Source organism: Monocercomonoides exilis (assembly GCF_001643675.1).
Source record: "Monocercomonoides exilis strain PA203 chromosome Unknown scaffold2-2631571, whole genome shotgun sequence".
Taxonomy (NCBI): Eukaryota; Preaxostyla; order Oxymonadida; family Polymastigidae; genus Monocercomonoides; species Monocercomonoides exilis.
This window is the reverse complement of record NW_027150547.1, coordinates 1,855,185-1,878,285: the sequence shown is the minus strand read 5'-3', so window position 1 is coordinate 1,878,285 and position 23,101 is coordinate 1,855,185. Positions and strand designations below refer to the sequence as shown.

At 34.4% G+C, this 23,101-nt stretch overlaps 9 protein-coding genes across 9 annotated transcripts; 5 read left to right on the top strand and 4 right to left on the bottom strand.

The window, feature by feature from the left end:
- Window positions 1-137: 137 nt before the first annotated feature.
- On the top strand, window positions 138-3,376 carry MONOS_371 (putative wd repeat protein; the record flags this gene model as incomplete). The annotated part of the gene is made up of 2 exons (XM_067873726.1): window positions 138-228; window positions 294-3,376. The coding sequence occupies 2 exons, from the start codon at window positions 138-140 to the stop codon at window positions 2,936-2,938; spliced, it is 2,736 nt and encodes a 911-aa protein (XP_067735933.1). The 3' UTR covers window positions 2,939-3,376.
- A 207-nt stretch (window positions 3,377-3,583) lies between these two features.
- MONOS_372 (putative Divergent CRAL/TRIO domain) lies at window positions 3,584-9,079 on the bottom strand (the record flags this gene model as incomplete). The annotated part of the gene is made up of 7 exons (XM_067873737.1): window positions 3,584-6,012; window positions 6,186-6,381; window positions 6,528-7,888; window positions 8,047-8,136; window positions 8,222-8,555; window positions 8,614-8,718; window positions 8,798-9,079. The coding sequence occupies 7 exons, from the start codon at window positions 9,077-9,079 to the stop codon at window positions 4,268-4,270; spliced, it is 4,113 nt and encodes a 1,370-aa protein (XP_067735932.1). The 3' UTR covers window positions 3,584-4,267.
- A 503-nt stretch (window positions 9,080-9,582) lies between these two features.
- MONOS_373 (putative histone acetyltransferase type B subunit 2) lies at window positions 9,583-11,518 on the top strand (the record flags this gene model as incomplete). The annotated part of the gene is made up of 4 exons (XM_067873748.1): window positions 9,583-9,732; window positions 9,872-10,682; window positions 10,771-10,958; window positions 11,041-11,518. The coding sequence occupies 4 exons, from the start codon at window positions 9,583-9,585 to the stop codon at window positions 11,368-11,370; spliced, it is 1,479 nt and encodes a 492-aa protein (XP_067735931.1). The 3' UTR covers window positions 11,371-11,518.
- Window positions 11,519-11,520: 2 nt separating this feature from the next.
- Window positions 11,521-12,253, top strand: MONOS_374 (ribose 5-phosphate isomerase). The gene is made up of 3 exons (XM_067873758.1): window positions 11,521-11,595; window positions 11,656-11,921; window positions 11,972-12,253. The coding sequence occupies exons 1-3, from the start codon at window positions 11,559-11,561 to the stop codon at window positions 12,128-12,130; spliced, it is 462 nt and encodes a 153-aa protein (XP_067735930.1). The 5' UTR covers window positions 11,521-11,558; the 3' UTR covers window positions 12,131-12,253.
- A 408-nt stretch (window positions 12,254-12,661) lies between these two features.
- MONOS_16935 (uncharacterized protein) lies at window positions 12,662-14,512 on the bottom strand. The gene is made up of 3 exons (XM_067869810.1): window positions 14,389-14,512; window positions 13,779-14,327; window positions 12,662-13,702 (listed from the first exon to the last, which is right to left on the bottom strand). Exons 1-3 carry the CDS (start codon window positions 14,426-14,428, stop codon window positions 12,903-12,905), a joined length of 1,389 nt encoding a protein of 462 aa, XP_067735929.1. The 5' UTR covers window positions 14,429-14,512; the 3' UTR covers window positions 12,662-12,902.
- Window positions 14,513-15,094: 582 nt separating this feature from the next.
- Window positions 15,095-15,736, top strand: MONOS_375 (U6 snRNA-associated Sm-like protein LSm7). Its single transcript, XM_067873769.1, has 4 exons — window positions 15,095-15,181; window positions 15,272-15,308; window positions 15,364-15,435; window positions 15,491-15,736. Exons 1-4 carry the CDS (start codon window positions 15,143-15,145, stop codon window positions 15,628-15,630), a joined length of 288 nt encoding a protein of 95 aa, XP_067735928.1. The 5' UTR covers window positions 15,095-15,142; the 3' UTR covers window positions 15,631-15,736.
- On the bottom strand, window positions 15,719-16,537 carry MONOS_16934 (uncharacterized protein). Its single transcript, XM_067869809.1, has 4 exons — window positions 16,379-16,537; window positions 16,235-16,332; window positions 16,079-16,176; window positions 15,719-16,027 (listed from the first exon to the last, which is right to left on the bottom strand). The coding sequence occupies exons 1-4, from the start codon at window positions 16,495-16,497 to the stop codon at window positions 15,731-15,733; spliced, it is 612 nt and encodes a 203-aa protein (XP_067735927.1). The 5' UTR covers window positions 16,498-16,537; the 3' UTR covers window positions 15,719-15,730.
- Window positions 16,538-16,822: 285 nt separating this feature from the next.
- Window positions 16,823-17,712, top strand: MONOS_16933 (putative Cysteine-rich domain). The gene is made up of 3 exons (XM_067869808.1): window positions 16,823-16,908; window positions 16,968-17,069; window positions 17,142-17,712. The coding sequence occupies exons 1-3, from the start codon at window positions 16,891-16,893 to the stop codon at window positions 17,361-17,363; spliced, it is 342 nt and encodes a 113-aa protein (XP_067735926.1). The 5' UTR covers window positions 16,823-16,890; the 3' UTR covers window positions 17,364-17,712.
- A 428-nt stretch (window positions 17,713-18,140) lies between these two features.
- On the bottom strand, window positions 18,141-22,618 carry MONOS_376 (uncharacterized protein; the record flags this gene model as incomplete). Its single annotated transcript, XM_067873780.1, has 2 exons — window positions 18,141-19,222; window positions 19,330-22,618. The coding sequence occupies 2 exons, from the start codon at window positions 22,616-22,618 to the stop codon at window positions 18,465-18,467; spliced, it is 4,047 nt and encodes a 1,348-aa protein (XP_067735925.1). The 3' UTR covers window positions 18,141-18,464.
- Between the last annotated feature and the right edge of the window lie 483 nt (window positions 22,619-23,101).

The following is a 23,101-nucleotide window of genomic DNA, read 5'->3' as shown; positions in this document are numbered from 1 at the left end:
ATAGAGGAGTATGCGATATGGAATGTTTTTGATAAAATAACATTAATCATTCCGAATATTTTTATTTGGAAAATTTGTTATTTCGTTTATTCATTCGATAATTACAAAGATTATTATATTCAACATCTTAACAGTTAATGACGACAAACAATGAAGGAAATTGTGATGTTGATATTCCTACACAACATTCTCAGCTTGTGACACATCCGCCAAATGATTCTCCCAAAGGTATAAACAATTCTTTCGCATTTACTGAATATTTGATTTTAACAACTTTTTTCCCTCCGAAATAGAGAAAAATCCAGAATTACGACTTTCAGTACTTAGCAAAGCTCCAGAAATTGGACCAGAGAAAAACGACAACGCAAAAGAGATTAAAATTGCAGATGTTGAAAAAGGGATTAGCGGAATTCATCGTTCGCCTCAAAATTCACAAAATCGACGTTTTTCTTCTTCTGACTCTTCTTCATTTGAACATAATGGCAAATCTTTACCTTCAAATGCTTCTTGTGTTTCAGAAATAACAGAACAGAAAAGTGAAAGTAACACAAAAAAAGTTGAAAAAAAAGAAATAGAAACTGAAAAAATCATTGATTCAAACGGTTGTTGTAGCCCTTCATGCCTCATGAAAATCAAAATGAAGAAAAGAAAACGGGATATTGAAGATTTTAAGGGATTATGCCTCGTTCAAAAAATGAATTTTCCTGAAGATTCCATATGGTCGCTGAAAATTTCTCCTGAAGGGAAATGGTTAGCAATAGGAGGTAAGGAAGGTGTGCTGCGAGTATTTCAAATTAAAAAGGATGTGCTGCAGCCATACAATTCTATGCTAAATTCGATTGGTGAAGCTCGTGAAGAGTCTGCACTAAATTCGAATATTTCTTCATCTTCTCCTTCTAATCGAGCATCGTCATCGTCATTATCTTCTAATACATCTTCTTCATCTTCATCTTCAACTTCTTCTCCAATTATTTCTCCAACTACTTCAACTTCATTTTATCTACCAAACGATCAATCAGTTTATGAGATCTTTCAACCATCTCCAATTTGCGAATTTAGAGAACACGAATCGCAAATTCTTGACATCTGCTGGGCACCAAACGGTTTTTTGCTGAGTGGATCGATGGACTCAACAGCAAAGCTGTGGCATGTGACTCGTGCGACTTCGCTTCGAACGCTGCAGCATGGCGATTTTGTGACGTGTGTGGACATCAACCCCGTTGACAATGGCTATTGCATCACAGGCTGCCTGGACAGAAAAGTGCGCCTGTGGAACGTGCGCGAGGGGCGGTGCATATACCGCGCAGATGTGGGTGATTATGTCACCTGTGTGCGCTTCTCGCTCGATGGAACGATGGTGTTTGTGGGCACCTTCACAGGGAAGCTGTATGCTCTTGCTTCTGTCGGCCTGCCGCTGATCACTCGACTGGAGGTCAGATCGCGCCACGGAAGGAACCACGACAAGAAGGTCACTGGAATCGATTTTTTGCCGATGGTGTTTGAGCCTAGGGACATTCAGAACTTGTCTTCTCCGTGTAACAAGCTTGCCTCGCCATCTTCATCATCTTTGTCATCTGTTTCTTCTTCTCCTTCCTCAGATAACTTATCTCAATCACCTTCAGCTCAATCCTCGTCTTCTTCAACATCACCACAATCATCATCATCTTCTTCTTCTTCTTCTTCCTCTTCCTCTTCATCAGACAGCCCTTCCCTTTCCACATATGGCGGTGACAGATTAATCGTCACAACAAACGACTCGAGAATAAGATCGTATTCTCTGACTCATTTCAAGCCAGTGTGCAAGTACAAAGGGCTGCTCAACCAGTCCTCGCAGATCCGAGCCTCTTTTTCTCCGTCTGGCCGATTTGTGATTTCTGGCTCAGAGAACGGTGAGTGCTTCATTTGGGATGCGCATCCAGAGGGAAACGAGGCATATCTCTCAAACGGCGTGAATGCTGCAGCCTCGTCGCTCAAGTCGCATTCGACGTTTTCCTTTTTCTCAAAGAGGAAAGATCACATTGAAACATGTCAGCACTTCACCCCACACTCATCCATCACCACTTGTGCAGTCTTTGCGCCGATTGGTTTCGCCGGCGCACTCACTGCATATCCTTCATCACAACACAGCTCTCTATCTTCTCCTGCTTCATTGTCACCATCTGCTTCTTATGCTTCTTCTACATCTTCAGCTTCTCCTTCTGTCTCTTCTTCTTCTTCTTCTTCTTCTTCTTCTTCTTCTTCTTCTTCTTCTTCTTCTTCTTCTTCTTCGAATCAAACACCTTCTGATTCAAATGCGTCCAATCGTGCGCCAGCTGCTTCTCCTCGCCAGGGGATCGATGTGGATGGGCAGGTCATTGTCACAGCATCTCAGTCAGGTGAGATCAAAATATGGAGGAATTTCACACCGCGTTATGCAAAAGGCATAGCTGCTGCATGGGAACAGCAGTGCTTGAGAGATAAAGAGGAAAGAGAAGTCAAAGAAGAACAAGAAGAGATGAGAAACTTATGCACAATAAATGAGCCTATTGATAACAGTTCAGAGGAGCATATGCAGAATATGGAAAGGCAAGAACTGCAAGAGAGTGGAAACTCTGAAGAAAATGGTAATGTTGAAGTGCAAGGGAATGATGCAGTTGCAAAAGTGACTCAAAGACGAGAGTGTGCAAAAGAAGATGAGGAAAACAAAGTTGATTCAAGTGAAGCAGATGAGCAAGATGAGGTGAAAGATCGCTTGCAAGAAAAATCCCATTCTGATTCCATCTCACAAGAAAATTTAAGCAGCGATTCGTGTGAAGAAGGGAAAGAGAATGAGGAATCAACTATGCAGCCATCTGTAATTGTGGATGAAAATAGCAGACAGGAAGAAGCAGCTGGAGAAAAAGAGCCAATTCTGCAAAGTTCTCAAAATGCTGTAACAACCCAAGAAACTGTTATTTGACTGACCAACTGAAATGTGATTGTATTTCCTGCAAGATTGGACCTCTGCCTCTTTGTAGCTTTTGATTTAGATTGTATATGTTCACTGTTGCTGAGGCAACTATATTGTAGTGTCATTAAGCTCTTAATCTTTTATTTTATTTTATTTTATTTAATTTTATTTTTGTATTTCTTGATGAATGTGAAGTATTTAATTTTTATTGAAAATTCTGAATGTAAGTCAACATGCGTATTTCAAAATATGATTATTTGTGTTCTTTCTATTAACTTTATTTTTTTTTTACTTTTTTATTTGAATTTTTCAACGCCTTTTTGAGAAATGTTTCGTTTTTGTAACTGTTAAGTCATTTCAGGTTATCTCTTTTGTGAAATATTTATTGTATGTAACAGCCATGAATGACTTTTATTCAAGCTGGAAAAAAGAGAAAAATTAAAATTATATTCACTTATTTTTGTGGGAAAATGAGGATATTCAAAATTCATCTCTTGAAAAAATACTGTTTGTTCAGAAGTTAAGTATTTCAATATTTTTATCCAATATCTTTAAAACAAAAAGAAAAGAAAACGTCAAGTTCTAGGCAAAAGAAAGATTTCATTCTTGTTATGTTAATCTATGCTAAGTCATTAACAGCAGGTGCAACGATTGTTTCAATAGAATAAGAATGGCTAAATGTTGTTCTTTTGAATCGAAATGAAAAAAAGGAAAATTTCAAATTAGAAAATTGATAATTAAATAAAATAATTAAATACACTTTTTATTGAAAAAAAATTAAAATTGCTACAAAAATTTGAATAAATTATAAAAAAAGAAAAAAGAAAAAAAAGATATTATGCAATTTATAATCAAAAAAATAAAGAAAAAAAGAAAGACAAAAATAAAAATAAAATAAATTTCACTGAAAAGTCTCAAAGATAATCAAATGTCAATTTTAAAAAAAGATGCATGAAAAAGCAGCAATAAGCAGTAAACAAAGCACCAGAAATAGCTTCAGGAAACTTCTTTAAAAAAATAAAATAAAAAAACAGGCAGCAGATAATGACAGTATTCACCGCACCAGGTTATTAAATACACCACATGCAAGAATAAAAATGTACTGTTCAGAATAACAGGGAATAAAAATAAGTAAATTAATATTAAAAAAATTAAAACAGACACAAAAAAATTGCTTTCCTTTATCAATCGAGGAAGCTATGTTTTCTTTCTTTCTTTCTTCTTCTTCTTCCTTCTTCTTGAACAGACACACAAAATGAATTTGATTTCGCCAAATCTTTTTCATTTCATTAAGTCAATTCAATTGTCATTGCACGCTCAAACAAAAAAGTTGCTTTTCTATTTGTTTTGCTTCTGCTTTTTTCCTCTTCTTTTCTTCTTTTTGTTTTTCCCTTCTTCTTCGTGCCCTTTCTCTGGCTCTTCATTCTCTTTCTCGCTCTTTTCCTCTTCCTCTCCTTCCTTCACATCTTCTTTCTCCTTTTTCTCTTCTTTCTCATTCGCATCATCTTTTTTCTCTTCATCGTCTTTTTTAACATCTTCTTTAACTTCCTCCGCTTCTTTATTCTCTTCTTTATTCTCTTCTTTATTTTCTTCTTTGTTTTCTTGCTTATCCTCTGCCTCTTCTTTTGCAATCGCTTCTTCAGCTGCCTTCTCTTTCTCTTTCTCTTCTTCTTCTTCTTCCTTCTTCTTTCGTTCTTCTTCCTCCTCTTTTCTCTTTCTCCCTTCCTCCTCCTCTTCTCCTTTCTTCCTCTTCTCTTCCTCTTCCCTCTTCAATCTTTCCTCTTCTTCCTTTTTCTTCAATTCTTCTTCTTCTTCTTTCTTTTTTCTTTCTTCTTCTTCTCTCTTAATCTTTTCCTCTTCTTCTCGCTTTAATCTTTCTTCTTCTTCTTCCTTTTCTTTCCTTGCCTTTACTTCCTCTTCCTTTTTGATTCTTTCCTCTTCTTCTCTTTTAATTCGTTCTTCCTCTTCCTTCCTAATTCTTTCTTCTTCCTCTCTCTTCTTCCTCTCTTCTTCCTCTTTTTCCTTCTCTTCGGCTTCTCTTCTAATTCGTTCCTCTTCCTCTCTCTTTCTTCTTTCTTCCTCCTCTTTCTTCTTCTTCTCTTCCTCTTCTTCCTCTTTCTTTCTCTTTTCTTCGTTCAATCTTTCCTCTTCCTCCTTTCTCTTTCTTTCTTCTTCTTCAATCTTTTTCTGCTTCTCCTCCTCCTCTTCTTTTCTCTTTCTCTCTTCTTCTTCTTCTTCTTCTTCCTTCTCTTTTCTCGCTTTTTCTTCCACCATCAAATGTTCTTCTCTTTTAACACTTTCCTTTTCATCTTTCTCTTTCTTCTCTTCTTTCTCTTCCTCATTTTCGTTCTTCTTTTCCTCCTCTTTCTCTTCAGAGTTCTTCACATCCTCTGTCACACTCTCCATAACAACCATTTCTTCCATCTTTCCTTTGTCTTTCTCATCTATTTTGTGCACTTGCTCAACAACTGCATTAGTGTCTGTATTAGCATTAGCATTAGTATTAGCATTCGCTGAAGACTCCTTCAATAGCTGCTCTTTCTTCTTCCTCTGCTCCTCCTTCCGCTCTGCAAATATCTGAGTCCATCCATCAACAATCCTTTGCACCTCTTCATCATCTGCCTGCTGTGCATGTGCAGAAGAAACAGAAGAAGAAGAAGATGATGATGATGATGAAGATGATAATGATAATGATGAAGCAGTAACAGTATCATCAGCATCATCAGTTGTGTCTATATTCAAAGTGTCTGTATAGAGAATAGGATAAGGCAGAGATGCCTTGCACGATGCATTCTCTTCACTCAATCGAGTCAAATAGCTTGTCTGCAGAGAAGAATGAGCACAATGTCCCAATGGCGATACTGCAGAGCCAGGCGAAGAAACAGACGAAGAGACAGAAGAAGAAGGAGAAGAAGGAGATGTGGGCGAAGTGAAGCTGAGTGAAGAAAGCGCACTGGATGAGCTGGTGCGGATGAGGTTGGAGGGATTCAGAGGAGATTTTGGTGATGCTGCAAGTGCAGAGCCTGAGGCACTCGCTACGACAGATGCAAATGATGGAGACACAGGAACAGGTTTAGTGATTTCTAGGAGATAGATAGATAGATAGATAGAAGATGATTTGTAATAGAAATTAAAAGTGATCATAAAAAATGTTGATACAAAAGATATTTGTTTTGAAAGTGATTTTAAATTAAAGAAAAGAAAAAGCAATAAAACAGCTTCTATATTAAAAAAAACCAAATATTTCAACACAAACTATAAGGCTCGTCCTTCGACGCAGGAGAGGATATTGTAGACACAACAGAAGCAAAAGGAGACGAAGGCGAAATAGGAACGAATGGAATTGAAAGGGGAAGAGATTGCAGAGGCCTTCTCAATCTGTACAATGTGCGCAGATGCTCAAGAGCCAAGGGGAGTGTGCTGAGCTCAATAGGCGATGGAAACACTCCACTCTGGTTGAGATGTGCATTTGCATGGGAAAATAGAGGGAAATATAAACATTTATATATATATTCAATCAAATTGATTTCATTACAATTAACAATAAAATGTTATAATTATTACCATTATTATTTTCCGAATAAAAAATAAAGCAAACCGTTCCAGTTGACACAGACGCAATATGCCTCAGATTCTCCCACTGTGTTATGATATGAGACAAAGCTATTGCCAGTGTCTCATGCACCACCTCTTCTGATAAGATCGCTTTTTGGCTGAACAATTCTGCTAACTTTGGCTGGGCATTAGTTTCTGTTTGATTCAGAAATGAGGCAGAAGTTGGGTGAACAGAGTCATAGAATGAAGAATACTTCACTTTTGGCTGTGTCTTCTGCTGGCTGGATGAAGCTGAGGTTGATGAAGAGGACGAAGAGGAAAGAGAAGAAGAAGAAGAAGAGGCAGATGAACTGGCTGTTCTTCCTCTTCCCAAAATCGGCGGAAGAGAAGCATCTTCTTTCTCTTCTTTGGATTCTTCCTCTTCTTTCTTCTTCTTCTTCTTCTGAAGCTCCTTTGCCTTTGCTTTGAGTGCAGCTTTCTCTTCTTCCTCTTCCTTTTTGGCTCTTTTCTTTTCTGCTGTCTCGTCTTCTTTCACTCGCTTCTCAATTGCAGAAAGCAGAGAAGAGCAAGAAGGAAACAGCAGACGCGAATAAACATCACTCAGAAGAGTCAGCGTCTTTCCAGACACTTCTGCACACCCTCCGTTGGATTCAGTGGCTTTGCTGTGTTCTGATGTGTGGATCTCTTCTTCAGCACATTTGGATGCTGTTGGCTGAGCAGATGCTTCTGTAGTTGAGGAGGAAGAAGAAGCTGAAGCAGAAGAAGAAGAAGCTGATGATTTTGCAGTAGCCAATTTGTGAAGCAAAACAATCACCATTTGCAGTGTGCCCAGCAGATACGACGGCAGAAGCTGAATGGCTGACAGAACAGACAAGTTGAACTCAGCAGAAGTTGAGCTTTCTGCACTTGTTTTTTCCTCTTCCTGAAGCTTCACATAAAGCTGCTTTGTTTCTCCTATTTTGCTCATTTCTTGTTTGTCTTCTTGTTCTTTGGGCTTCTCTTCTTCAACAACTGCAGCTATTTCACTGTTTTGATCAGTTTTATTGGCTGGCTCCGTTTTCTCCTGTTTTTCAGAAGCAACATTTTCTTCTTCATTCAGAATGTTCTCCAACTTGTGCAGTTGTGCTGATCTTATTCCTCTCAGCCAGAAAAGATTCAGCAGCTGCATAGCTACATTTGTGGGCAGCAAAGGAACAATCACATTTGCACTGGTATTCCAAAGAGAAGCGAAGAGTGTTAAGCCTTGTGAAGAAGAAGAGCTCGAAGAAGAAGAAGAAGAACTGGCTGTGGCTGAAGATGAGGCTGAGGAAGCTGTTTGAGAAAAGACCAGGTGAGTTAGAAAGAATGTGAACAAAGCAACAATCGCAGGGGGAGAAAGATCAGATGGAAGCTTCCGCAGCGGATCTGTGATGATTCAACAGTGACAGCAGGAAAATGAATATTATGATTTGTTTTATTTCACAATAAATTGCAAATAATAATAAAAACAGAGCACGAAAAGAAAAGCAATCGATCAGAAAAGAATTCAATATGAAAAATTGCTTCAGTAATGAAAGGCAAGCCTATTGTCAATGCTTCAACCATCCTTGCCAATAATGCTTGTGAAATGGATTGGGGCTGAGGAGAACAGAAGACTTCAGGGGAAGACAGCACTTGTATAAGATTTTTCGTTGAGGGAAAGAATTGTGAAACAAAAATTTTCTTCAAATTTTGTTCAAATAAAATACTGTGGCATACTATTTGATTGAACCATAAAAGCCATCAAATTCAATAAATAATATGGCACTGCATCAATAGGTGCAACACCAGACGTTTCTTGATGAATAAGCTGTGGGATTTTGAATCGTGTATAAGAAGTTGGGATTTCATCTTTTGGCTTGGAAGTTCTAAATAAGCATGCAGGAAGTTGCACTTGAAGTGGATCCATAAAAGCATCAAGGTCAGAGATTTCATCAAGGTAATGAACTTTTATCCAAAACTTTTCTGAGACAAATGGCTTCATAAAAAAAAACAAAGCTTTTAAAGAGCGGGACGCTCCTAAAATGAACATTTGCTTCAGATTCTTCTTGTACTGCTCGATGAAAAGTTATTATAATAAAATCGCAAAGTCAAAATTGAAAACAACACACAGCTCTGGGAAGCTTTTTATACATAGAGAGAATGGTTGTAGACGGAAGTTCGAAATTTGCTCTCTCAAAAAAGCACGTCACAACGACAACAAATGGAGATTGTACCTGAATTTAAAAAAATATCATAAATGTTTCCATGAGTGACGCATTTGCTTTAATTTATGATCATTTTGCTTTTACAAACCACTTTATGCATTTTGTTCACAAAATATTGAAGCAAATCAGTTGTTAAGGCTTGTGAATTTATGCTATGCGCATTAATCACAATAATCCTCCTTCCATCGTAATCAATGCCACCAATATAGAGAGGATTAAAAGGATGTATGTTTGGAAAAGTTTTCCGTTTACTTTGATCCAGCATTGTGTCGTATGTTATCTGAAGTGGATCAATATCAGATGCGTTTTGCTTAGTTTCATTGGAATTTGAAAGACTACTTTCTTTTTCGGGGTCCGAATTTTTCTGCATACCTTCAAAAGCGAATGAACAAAATTTTAAGATCAAAATTATATGTGATAAACATTATTAAATTATTCTTTTCTTTAACACGAATGTTAAGCTTAATTGTTCTATTAACAACAAAGTTTTCTTCATTTTCGACAAATAAACACAAACCCCATTACAAAATTATTTCGATTGAATTAAAAAATGGAAGAAGAGGAATTGACAGCTGAGGAAGAAAGAGAAAATTGGTTGATGCATGTGCCTGTATTATATGATGTTATTATTTCGAAGAGAGTCATTTGGCCTTCTCAGACAGTTCAATTTTTCCCTGGAGTTGTGTTTGTATTTTTTTGTTTTGCTGATTTATTGATCAAATGATTAAATGCAAACGTTTTATATATTAAACAACATATAATGATCTATTATTATAAAGAAACACTAAAAATTATTTGAAGTACCAATTATTATTGGGAACACAAGTTGCAAAAGATGAAGAGGCATCTGCAGTCAAAAAGAATGATGAACAAATGGATTCTTCAAATTTGACATCATCTTCATCAAGTGGTGAAACTAAAGATGATCTTCCAGAATTAGATTATACATACATCGCAACAACATCAATTGCGAAAGGGAGTAATATGTCGGAAGAAATTGATAAAAAATCGCAACAAATGACAGTTAGATAACTATTTTTTGTTTTTGTTTTGTTGTTGATTTTTTATTTTTAAATTTCGCTTATTCTTTCTTATTCTTTCAATTTTCTTTTCTTTTTTCTTTCTTTTGTCTTTCTTTCTTTTCTTTTCTTTTCCGGGGAAGGAACAAAAAGAAAATCCACCTCAAGAAAAAAGTCGAATTCAACCCACTAGATACATCTTTTTTGATGGAGATGTTAATCGCGCACGATATATGCCTCAAAATCCAAAGTTCGTTGCATCATATATTTCAACAGGTGATGTAGTAGTTGCGGATATGAGCAAAGTGTACCAATCTTTCACAAATGATAGAGATGCTCCAAGATTTGGATTAAAGCTGAAAGGCTTGGAAAAAGAAGGTTATGGTCTTGATTGGAATGTGCACAATAAAGGGCAAGTTATTGCAGCATCTGTAGATGGGAAAGCATGTATGTGGAACGTTGCTGAAGGCCCAGTCACTTCAATGTCTTCTATTTTCTCGTTGGGATCAACCGAAACTTCGTCAATTCAGCCTACAACAACATTCCGTGCTCCTTCTCCAATAAACAGTTGTGAATGGCACAGCGAAACGCAGTATTTGTTTGGGTGTGCGTGCGATGATGGATCTGCTTTGTTGTTTGACAACAGAGTTGGTGGAGAAGCCGTTGTGAAGTGCTGGAGCCAACCTATTGCGATCGTTGTGCCTGCGACAACAGGAGCAACAAATGAAATTAGAAACGTTGGAGAGCGCGAAGGAATGATCTGCATATCTTTTAATCCAACACCAGGAGTTGGGCATTTGATGCTCACTGGAGGAGAAAGAGGAACTGTGTTGTTGTGGGACATACGCAATCCGAAAAAGTCTCTTCACACATTTGTTCAGCATTCTGAAAGAGTCAATCAGGTTGCATGGGCTCCTTTTGACAAGGATGTGAAGGGGCCAAAACTTGATTCAAGTTTGCTTATCATTGGAATTTTCATTGCTTTTTTCATTCAGATTATTTTTTTGTTTCATCTTTTGTTTAATTTTATTTTATTTTTAAGTGATCAACACGCCATCTTCATCCACTTCATCGTCATCTGCATGTCAATCTTCTTCTTCAAGTTTGCAAAGTGCATCGACAACAGTATTTGCATCCTGTGGACTTGATGGCCGTGTCGTTCTGTGGGATCTTCGACTCATCGGAGAGGAAATCGTTTTTTCAGAAGATATGAACGATGCTCCTCCAGAGGTTTATTTGCTTTTTATTTTATTTTATTTTATTTTATTTTATTTTAAATTTTTCCTTTTAAAAAACATGTAATTTATTTCAGGTATTTTTCGAGCATAGAGGACATACTTCAGAAGTTACAGATATTGCATGGAGCAAAAGTGGGAATTGTGAATGGGTTGAGTCAGATTTGGAGCGAAAGAAGAGAGAAGAAGAAGAAGAAAAAGAGAAAGAAGACTTAAGAGAAATGAGAAGCATTGATGATGAAGAAAGAGAAGACAGAAAGAGAAAGAAAGAAACCGAATGGATGATGGCATCTGTAGATGCTGATAATACAATTCAAGTATGGAAAATGAGTCAAGATGTCTCTGTATTTTATGATGATGACGAAAAGGAGAAAGATAAAGCAATTTCCGAGATGAAGGTTGAGTGAAAAAAGAAATTCAAAAAAGAGCCAACAAAAATGATTTGCTTTTCAAAAATAAAAGGATTCCATGAATAACATTCTGTTGCTAATAGCAATACTCATTTCAAATTACGAAAAATTACTTTTGTAAACTGAACAAAAAAATATGGGAATTTTAATTACTATTTCTCAATAACAGTTTGATATTTTCATTAATGTCAACAGAAAAATTGATAATTGGAAGCGACCATGGTTTGAATTTATATTTTGATATAAAGCATGTGTTATATTTTTATTGAACGCGTTTGTTAGCTGGATATGAAATGAAGCAAGCTCTTATTTCTTTTATCAAAGACCGATTTCACCAATATGAAGTAATTGATGTTGGGACATCTTCAACAGATTCTGTTGATTACCCTATATTCGGACACAAGGTTGGTCAAGCAGTTGTTGAAAACAAATGCAAAGGAATTGTTATTTGTGGAACTGGAATCGGCATAAGTATTGCAGCAAATAAAATACAAGGAGTTCGATGTGCTTTGTGCCATGATGCAACAACTGCTCGTCTTTGTAGAGAAGTTTGATGTTTTGTGCTTTGAATATTTTTTTCGAATATGAATAATTTTAGCATAATGATGCCAATGTTTTGTCATTGGGAGCGCGAATAATTGGACTTGAAGTTGCAAAAGATGCTGTATCTGTATTTCTGACAACTGAACCATTGAATGAAGGGCGTCACAAAATTCGACGAGAAATGATTGAAGCAGTTACTCCTTCAAAGATATAAAAATGCGTTTTTGGAAGTATTTTTCAAGTCTTGTATTTATTCTTTGAAGCATAAATAAAGAAATCATTCTTTTTATCTCTCCATTGAATTTAACACGTTGTTGAATTGCTTAAAAGAAATTAAATTTTAGTTTTTTTTTTTTCAAAATTCATAGGGTTGAGAAATGTTAATAATTCAGACTTTAAATTTTTGTGGTTGAAAAGGAAGAAATTAAATCATTGGACCATATGGCAAGTGTTTGTAAATCTTCTTGAAAAATGAATATTTTGATTATTCAAATTAATGAAATACGATTTACTAATCAAAAAATGATTATCACTTAAAAATGAAAATTGTTGTGTTGGGTTGGTATTTTTTGGTTTTTCATATGTATAACTCGTTTATTATTTCAATCAAAGAGTTCTTTCCGTTATCTCCAATGTTTAATGTAAAGAATAAAGAATAATATACTGGTTCATGATTGTTAATTGAATGAAATCAACACATTTTGCAATTTTCTGAAATTTTTAATCAAACATTAAGGATTAAATGTTGCACATAAAAATTCCAAATATTGACTTTAAAAGCGAAGATACATAAAAAACAACTCAAAAATATGAAAAAGCACAAAATTTTAAAAAAAAAATAAAATGCAAGTGTCAAAAAAATAACTCAGATGAAATGTGTTTATCCCTCTTTTAAAAAATTAAAAGGAAAAAAATTTTTTTTGGTTTTTAAAGGAAATAAAAGAAAGAACGAAAACTTGTTTTTTAAAATTAAATAATAAATGAAATTACAAAAGTTTAAGAACATTAAAAAGAGCTATTGTCTTGTTTGAAACATTCCAATCTTGATGGCAGACAAAAGAAAGTAATACATCAAAGAATCCATAATCTTCCAACATCTCAAATCCCTCATACAGCAACTGCTCCCACAGTTTCGAACAAGTATCTTCCGTAATGATGTTTCTCAGTCGCTCAAAGAGTCTGCCCAAGGCATCGCACGCATCTCGAAGAACTCCTTTATCACATTCGTCTTTTGAAGTGAATCTGCTTAAAATAGCCATCAGTCCACCAATTTTCATCAATTTTTCAATGTCCTTTGCAACTGCTATTTCAAAAACTTGCTGAATGGTTAATATTGAAAACTGCCGATAGATTCGAGTTGGAGAAGAAGTCAAGTCAATTACATGGGAAACAAGCGCTTTATCACTCACAAATATAGAAGAAATCTCTTCTTTTTCATTTACCAACATCGAAAGAACTTGAAGAGCATTTTCAACAATATTTCTTTGTTGTTCTTGTTTGGCAATATTCAAGTTGTAAATCTGTAATTTTTTCTCTTTTGTTGTTTTTTCGTTAATACAATTCGATTCAAAATATGTATCTTTCACTTCATCGAATAAATCAACGAACACTTTCATAATATCAAACTTATTGTGAAGTTGCAAAATCTCGTTTTTCTTCCATGATTTCATTCCACATAGTGCAAGAAAAACATAAAATAGGGGAATGGAACTTTCAAAGATACTCTTTGAAACAATTGATATCATAAAATCTTCAAGCTCTTTCTTATTAAATTCCACGTTTGAATCTTCATTTAAAATTTGAAAAAAAATAAATATACATTAAATCAAGTCAATGCAAAGGATATAATAATATTTACAAACCAAGTTGCGAAAAAATGCAAGAAAAGGCAACACAAATTTTCTCAAAATAGAAACGTCGAGTGCAATCTTCTGTACATCTTTTGAGGAAAGGTAAAAGAGCTTGGGAAATATTATTTAAAGTTTTTTCTTTTAGAGATGAACATTTCATCATCATTGAATAAGCCAATGTTGCAGCAAATTGTTCTTTAACTGATCTCCTCTCAAAAACATCATAATTGTTTTTGACAAATTTTTTGTTTTTCAAAAAAGATTCTTTTAAGAAGGTTGTAATTCCAGATATGAATGACAAATTTCCGAATCGATTTACGTTCGTAACTGAGACAGAAACAGCACCACGATAAGCAAGTTCCTCTATGACATTTAGGAATTCAAGACAGGTTTGGGCGTTTGATAATGAACTTTTTCCAATTCGTAATAAATGACCAAAAAACACATCATTACACAAAAATGTTAAAGTTTGTATCGGTAAAGTCTCGATTGAAGAGTGAATGGTTCTAAGGAGGCTTGCGTGTTCATTTGAATTGCTGGCAGTTATTTCACTTAAAAGCTCTTTCAAAAACGAATGAAAAGCATTTAAAAAGTATCAGGTTATAAAAATTTTATTTCGTACTTCTAACAATCACAGCAGCCCTGGTATTTACATCGCACATTTTAATAAGTCAGAAGCAAATTGCAAATGAAAATTGACTCCAAACTATAATTAATGAAAGGCTTCAGAAAATTTAATTTTTATTATGAGTGGTTACTGATCATATTTTTGGATAATGCAACAGGTGAAATGGATGTTGACTTTGTTTGATAACGATGAAAACACGGAATTTTTGAGAAGAAAGAGATCTCTGAAAAAAAATTAAAAAACAGAAAAATCATATGAAAACGTTGAGAAAAGAAATGGAGAATAATATTTGTTCTTTTCATCGTTCTTGAACATTGCAAATATCATTTTTTTTTATTTTCCAATCTTTTTATTGTTTCGAAAATATTATCTGAAGTTCGAATTTATTATATATTGTTCTTAATAATTATTCGATTTCTATTTTTTATCACCAATTACTAAAACATCAAAAAGAAAAGTCATCTGCTCACGTTTTGAACCGGAGAGTCACACACAATAATTCATACGTTTTTTTTTTATTCTTTTAAAAACGTTGAATAATTCATCTGTTATTCATTTGCAGTTCTTGTATTTGAATTATAATTGCTATTTCAAATCCAGAAATAAACAACGATTTTTTCCAACAAAAACAAAAACTTCTCTTTTTTAAATTCAGTTAGTCTGAAAAAACTTTTTTTACTTCGAGAATAAAACATATTATAAGATTTGATCTTTAATAAATTTTTCATCGTTATATTTGAGGTGACCAATGCAAGGATCTCCGCAAGACGTTTCTCATTTGTTAAATGTATGGAATTTATTTTTAAAAAATGAAAAATTCTCAATGTTTGTGCATATTACGATAAATCTCAAAAAATGATAAATTGATTGAATTCAGAAAAGAATTCATGTTAAACTTACTGGAGGAAGAGAAGGTTAGATAACGAGCAGTTCAATATTTCATTTATTTTCGTTTTTCGTCACTTATAGTTGAAGGATTATTAAAAGGATTTGACACCGTCAATAATTTAGTGCTTGATGAATGCATCGAGATTACAAGAGGTATATAATTACGAGTAATAAATTTTAATGTATTTTTTGCAAAAACAATGATTAGATGTTTCCGAAGAAAATCCAAAAGATTCGACAAGAAACCTTGGACTTGTCATATGCCGTGGGACATCGATAATATGCTCGTATCCAACTGAAGGCACAGAAGAAATTGATAATCCATACACAGAAAAGTTGGAAAATTAGCTTTCATGATTTCATTTCACCACTTCAAAAAAAAAATGATTTTTTAAAAATTCCAATAAATAAGTATTTTTGCTATTAATAATAAATATTCTGTTATGTTCTATATAATTTTTGTTTTTTTGTCTTTTGAAGTGTGAAGTTGATCTTTTGAACGAGTCCTATTCTTTTTTGAAAATTCTTTATCCTGAATCTGCGTATTTTCCTGTTGATCCTCTTCAAAACGTATTTCACTTGTTGATTGTGAATGACTTCTTACAGTTTTACGATGTTTGAGATGTTGATGCTTCAGGTGCCTCTTGATTGGACGATGTGAAGAAACTGCCACCGAAATAGCTATGAGAGATGCTATGAGAGATAAAATCATCATTATAAACGAATCTTTAGGAGTAGTCATGAGCTAAATTTAAAAGAGCATTAAAAACAATAATAAAAGGGTTCAAAAATTAACCTGAGAAAAGTTATTATCTTTAAGATAAAAGAGAGAGATCATCCACAAAAGAGTTTCAGAGATGCAAATGCACACAAGAAACGCGTTGTTCTTCCATGCTATTTAAAAAATTTTTAATAAAAAATTACAATTATCGTTTTATAAATGTCAATATACCAAAAACGATTGAAGTTAATGAGAGAGCTGAAATGATAATATTTAATAATGAATAATATTGAGCAAATGCGCCGTAAATATCATGTTGTTGTTTTGTACTTTTAAAGAATATATAATGATAATTAACTCAATAAAAATAGAAACTTTGGATGGTATAAAAGCTCGATGTTTGCTGGATGAATATAATGATTTATGGACTTCCACAATTGATATCCTCCAACAATAGCAATTAGAAATGAAAATAATATTTTTCTTACAATCATAAGCTCTGTAAATTTTGATATAAACCGATAATGATCACATATCATACATAATTAACTTAATCAACCAATTTTGTCTGATACGTCAAATTGAAGTTCACTGTATTTATTTTATTTCTTGAGTTGAAAGTGAAGATAGTCAAATGTGAGTTTAACAATTTTCAAAAATGAGATTCACTTCTTATTTTACTGTTTTTTCTTTTCTTTTTTTTTTTTTATGAATAGGGACTGCAATTTATATTTTGAGTTAATTCATAAGAAAAAGATAAACGAAAAAATACTTGTTACTAACAATTTTCTTAAATGTTTATTCGAAATATTTTTGTTTTGGTAACGATCCATGAATCAATTTTTTGAGAGTGAATTGTCTGAATCTTAACGTTAATACTCGTAAGCATGGAGCCAGATGTTAAAGTTTGTTCATATTAAATTTGAAGAATAGAATATTTAAAATTTTGTTGATGTCGGAAAAGGCACCAAACATCAAACTGGAGAGGCGAAAGATATTTAGTTGTTGCATATGCAAATTAAATTTTCCTTACGATTCATACGGACCAAAATGTCATACTTCTACGGTATTTAATATTGTGTCTTTTAATGGAATAACTTGAAATACAAAAACATTTATTTTCATATTGTTGTGCAAGATGGCTTTTTTAGAAGATGCTTATATGATTATCGATCCTTTTACAACATGCTCGCATTCTATATGCGTTGGGGGGAAATGTGCATCATGCTTTCGTGCTGTTTGTGCTGATTCCAAATGTAGTTTGTTTTTCTCAAAGCGATTTTGCGCGGAATGTTGCCGCAAAAATTGTGATATGTTCCCGGAGATTTTATTGGGGGAAATACGACAAATGAGGCACTGATTTTGAGAGTATTTTAAGATTAATGCAAGGTCAAGCCTTCAAATATGATTTTTGAGAATTATTATATCGCATCAATGAGTTATTGCATTCATTTATTAATATTTGGGTAGGGATATCACAAGTTACCTTTTTTCTAAATTATATCACATTACGTTTGGTTTCTTGGTTGCGATATTTATCTTTTTTACGCTTTTTCAATTTTTTGCCTCATTCAAAAAATTTGAAGAACTCAAGTGCGTTAGTTTTTATAACCATTTTCTATGTTTTGCAATTGGAAATTTTTGATTTTGAAATTTTTAATATTCAACACAAGCATTTGCCAAATAGAAATTATTGTTGTTATTGTTATTATTTTCAGAAAATTGTCAATTGAAATTTTAATTATTTGAACACAAAGGTAAAGAATTGAATTTGTGATTCAAAATTAAACTCGAAAAGTTTCAATGATTGGTTGAAGGCATTTGCAAAAATGATATGTGTTTTATTCCTGAATATTTGAAGTTGTTTTCCCTTCAGAAGTCGTTGAAGTAATAATCTCTTGCTTGAAACAAATAATAATTTTTAAAAAGCAAGTGAACAGTCAAGAAGTGATTTTAAAGTGTTAAAATTATTGTTAATAATATTGTTGAAACACGTGATGTGGCAATCTGTCATTGACGAAAGGTTACATTTTTTCTTCGTTTTCTTAAATCACAATTACAAGCAACTTTGAATGTCAAAAGCATGACCATTGTATTCAATCATTTAACTTCTTTCAGTACAATGTTAAACAAGTGATATTGAGCAATTTTCCTTTATTCCGACAAAACTTTACAATTAAAAATAAAAACTGGATTGAAATATGAAATGTTATGATTTGTTGAAAATGAATAATAAATATAAAATTAAGTGAAATTTTATTTACCACAGAATCATTTACGGGATAACGTTCACACACAGAATTAATTGGTGAACTTTTAAAAATGAAAAACATAGACAAAAAATTAATAAAAATAAGATCATTGCTTTAAACAAAATTAAAGGTAAATATTCATGAAAGTAGAAATGCTCGTAGATCTTTGAAATTTTCGAGTTTTCCACTTTACATATTTTTTACATAAATTAAGTCATTAAATCGACGGACGAATCTGATCTTGTTTGTGCTTGTGAATACATTTCAATTCTTTTTTGTGGTCGTTGTTCATTATCGTCCAAAAGCTTGCCAAACATGCATTCGTGAAGCTTCTGGGCACAAGGAAGTTTCATCTTTGTAACTATTTCTAGTGCAAGAACGACAGATCCAAAAATGCCCATGAAACCCATCATTGTAGACATCAAGTTGGCAAAGAAAGCAGGGAATTTCTGTCTTTCCACCCAATTCGTCATCAAAACGTTTAAGTCCTGTTCCAATATCACTTTGGCATGAAGACCAAATTGCACGTGCATCTCATCTTCACTCGCAGTGGATCCAATTTGTGTGGAAGATTTGACAATCTGATACCCTGTCTTTTGGCTACCATTTGTATTTGTGAAAAGAGATGGCATGATGGTGTACTGGAATATCGTTGGCTCAGATCCTTTAAATGGCTCGTTTGATGGAGATGTCACCAACAGCTTTCGAGAAGAAAGACGATCTTCAACATCTTTGTGCTGAATGCCTGTATCAACAGCAACTTCTGCATACAAACCATATGCATGCGCATCATCAGATGTTGCCATTATCTCCACAACTGGTTTCGATCCATCTGTTTCAAAGTACAAAACTGTGTTGTCGCCTGTGATTTGTATATCACACTTCGACACTTCGTTCAGAAACATGTTGGATGATTGAGTTTGCTTGCATGCCTTCTTAAACGCAAGAACTTTGCGAGTTTTTGGATCTATAAAAATAGAGAGAGAAAGAAATTATTCATAACAGATTGGAAAATAGAACAAATTTAAAATAAATTTTTTTTCTTTAATCATTTATTTTCAAATCAAATCAAACCTATTGATTCTAAGTTAGTCTGTCTAACAATAAACTCTGGAGAGCATTCTCCCCAGTCAGTATTTGCAGTAGAATCTGAAACTCCTGCAACGCATCCGCCGTGATAATCAGATAATGTGATGGTTGCTTTAAATACATCAACAGAAATGTTTTGAAGACGAAGACTTGGCTCCATTGCAGAAGAAATCACAGACTTGGTTTCTGTCACACGATTCAAAGCATATTCCAAAATGACAGCTAGCCCTGCACCCAATGCAAAGCCAAGGTAAATTAAAGTGACAAACCCACCAACACGTGATTTTCGTAAGACTTTCGGTGCAGAATTTGTAATTGGGTCAAGTTTATTTTGATGTTTATCCGAGAACAAGTCCAATTTGAACAAAAACTTTCGGCATGGGCAGCAAACCATTATAAATGCCAGAATAAGTCCAATAATTAACCCACCGGCATAGCATGCAATCATAATGGTTGTTGCGTATTGATCTTTTGTTTCATACATCTTTGGCTGTTTGTCACCCAGTGTCTCAGTTGAAGGAGCAGTAGAGTTATCCGTCTTTGATCCCACAGGGCAGTATTTACCAGGATCACATTGAACGCATGAACTGCTTCCTTCTTTAGAACTGTATGTGCCGTGAGAACACGCAACACAATGATACCCTGATGAGCCTCCATAGAATTTGTTAAAAGAACCTGAATAACATGCAACAACAGAAGATTCGGAAGTATTGAAAAATCGAGTAAAATATCCCGGTTTAACAATCACGCAATCACCAATGTTATGACCATCTTTCGTGCTTTCTGCAACATATGTTCCAAGTGAACATCCAAATATTGTCTTTGAATAAGCGCCTTCTGTTTTAAAGTCCTTGTTCAGTTCGATAACATAGAGTTGGTTATGAAATTGATTGTCAGAAGGAAATCTGCCAGCAAGAAGGTTGCCTGCATAGCAATAAAGTCGTTTCCCGAAATACACAACAGATCCTCCTGATACATATGGGAATGCAAGTGAATTTTCATTGGATGTCTTTTTTGCTTCACTGGTTTTTTCAATTGCAGATAAATGTCGTTTATGTCTGGCAGAACGCAGAGAAGAAGTGTCAACAAATTTTCCTTCTGAATTCATCATAAGGACTGTTGTGTCGCTTGATCCTTGTTTGTACACAACTGGATTCATTGTTTCTGTAAAATCAATGAAATTCAACTCATTCACTGCATAGTCTTCATCGAGGCCTCCAAGAGATATGATACCAGTGCTAACTGGTGTAGCATAAGCTCTGTATAACAGTGGATGATCTTCATCGTCATTCAGCGGAATCCTTGTTTGTGTTGAAAAGTAGAAGTAATTCTTGGGCAAAGTTGAGTCTGTTTCTTGTGTTGCTTCTGTCGACAGGTCCATTGGCGGAATGACTATTCTGTCAACGCTTGTGTGTGACTCCAACGTTTGTGAAACTCCTCCAGCTACGATAAGCATCTGATACTTCTCTGATTTCATAATCTCTTCATCTGTGTCACCAACATAAAACTCATATGATAGCACTTGATGATGCTCTCTTTTCTCAATTTGTACAGGAAACTTTGATGGGTCAACTATTGGTGTGCCAGAAAGTGAGCTATGCTTTTGATTAGGTGTAAGAATCGTCGGAAGATTTGGTAAATAAACAGGATTCATAAGGGTCCATTCATTTGTAACAAGAGAAAAACGCCATATTTCGTTGGTTAACGTCTGGTCGTTAAGACGTCCTCCAATGATAATGATGCATCTTTGAAGAACCACCGCGGCAGTTCCTGAACGTGGCGATGGACGAGCAGCAGTAGTCGGAACAATCTTGTGCCATGTTCCCAAAAGGATAGAATACTCATAAATGTCGTTTTTAGCTTCTTTTATCCCTGTAGCTTCATCTGTTCCTAACCCACCAAAAATAAACAATCGACCTGAATGCTCTACAAGTGAGTAATCGCTCAAAGGTGGAGGTTGATCAGAATCAGAATTTATAGACGTGTCGATCATTTCCCACTTCTCTGTGCTAAAGTCAAATGAATACATATCGTTCAAAGGAATAGCTTCCTGCCATTCTGCAACAGAATCACCAATGCCACCATATACCCACATTTTTCCCAATGCAGGTACCGCTTTCTGCATGGTGCGATATGGCGGTTGATTCTCTATTTGTTCAGTGACTCTTTCAAATTTTAAATTATTACCATTAAAAGTTGCACAAATCATATCTCCCAATACATCTTCGGCTTGTACTCCCCCAAATGCAAAACAACGAACGACAGCTGGATTTTGAATTTTTCTTGCAATAAAACCACAACTTCTACGATTAAGTTCGGATTCTGATAAATCTCCATGCCCATTAAATGGGTAGCTTTGATACGAAATGCTAGCTGCATTTGAAAAATTAATAACAAGCATATCTGATACAAAAGTTCTGGTTTTTGCTGTCTGGCAAACACCTCCAAAAATATATACCTTATCGTCAAGTGCAGAGATTCCTGCTTCTGTTCTCATATTTAATTTCACTGTTTCGTCATTGATAGTTATTGGATCAACCCAACTCTCAGTGCTAACGTCGTATTTCCATATAATATTTCCATCATCGGGCTTTTCTGGGGCAAACCCTCCAAATACATATAAAATATTATCTTTTTTAAAACATCCTCCTCCACTTCTTTCACCAGGTGTATGACCGTCTTGTCCTCCAAGGGGAAGCTGAGTCCATTTTCCTGTCTCAGGACTAAATGTCCATACATCATTATTTCGTTTTGTATCATCTCTTCCTCCAAAAAGATATAATTTTTCATCAGCGTTATCAAAGTAACAATGAGGAAATTCTCGTGCAGAGGGTCGTTCATCACTTTGAGATCCTTCAAACCAACTTTTTGTATTTAGGTTGTAACACCATAAATCATCGTAAAAACCATCCTGCCCCTTTCCTCCCCATACGTAAAATATGTTTTTATAAACAAAAGATGCAAAGCATGCACGATAAGGGCTGTCAAGAACTCCATTAAGTTCAACTTCTATCCAACTGTTTTTATCAGAAGAATAATCATAACTGAAAATTGTTGCTTGATAATTTCTCATTGTATCAAAACCAGAGAAGCAGTAAAACTTTGTATCACTGCTTCCATCTCCATCAGCCGCGAGAACGGGTGATTGTCTCGAAGTTGGTCCAGATCCACTTTTTGGTATTCTTGAAACTGAATTCGCCAATGTGGCAGCTTTATGAACTTCGAAAGTCGTTTCAATGAGCAATAAACAGCAAATATATAATTCAAGGAGCATATTATTTTCAATAACCCCAACTCTATGAAGCGGGACAATAGATAAATTTGATCAACTCCCATATTATTAGAATGAATTCTTTTTTCATGAAAAACTTTGTCAACTGAATCAAAGTCATTAACATATGTACAAGTGATTCAGAATGAAGAGAAGAAAAATATTTGTCACGTCCGTCACCATTTTCCAACTCATATAAGAAAAAAAAAATTTTTTTTTTGTTGTTTGAGATTCTGTTCCAAAAATGTTATAGCTTTTTGATAAAAATAATATACCAATTTCATTTTCTATTCCTTTATGTGAATAAGCGAAAATTTTTTGTCAACTGCATTATTCTTTTTCAAAAAGTCGCAAATGTTCACTTTTCAATTGAAATAAATGTTTCATATCATGATCAAATTCCTATTCCCGTTCACAAAACTTCACTTCAAAAAAAAGCAATTGCATAGACAAGTAATATCTTCCAATTTAGTAAATTTTTGTGAG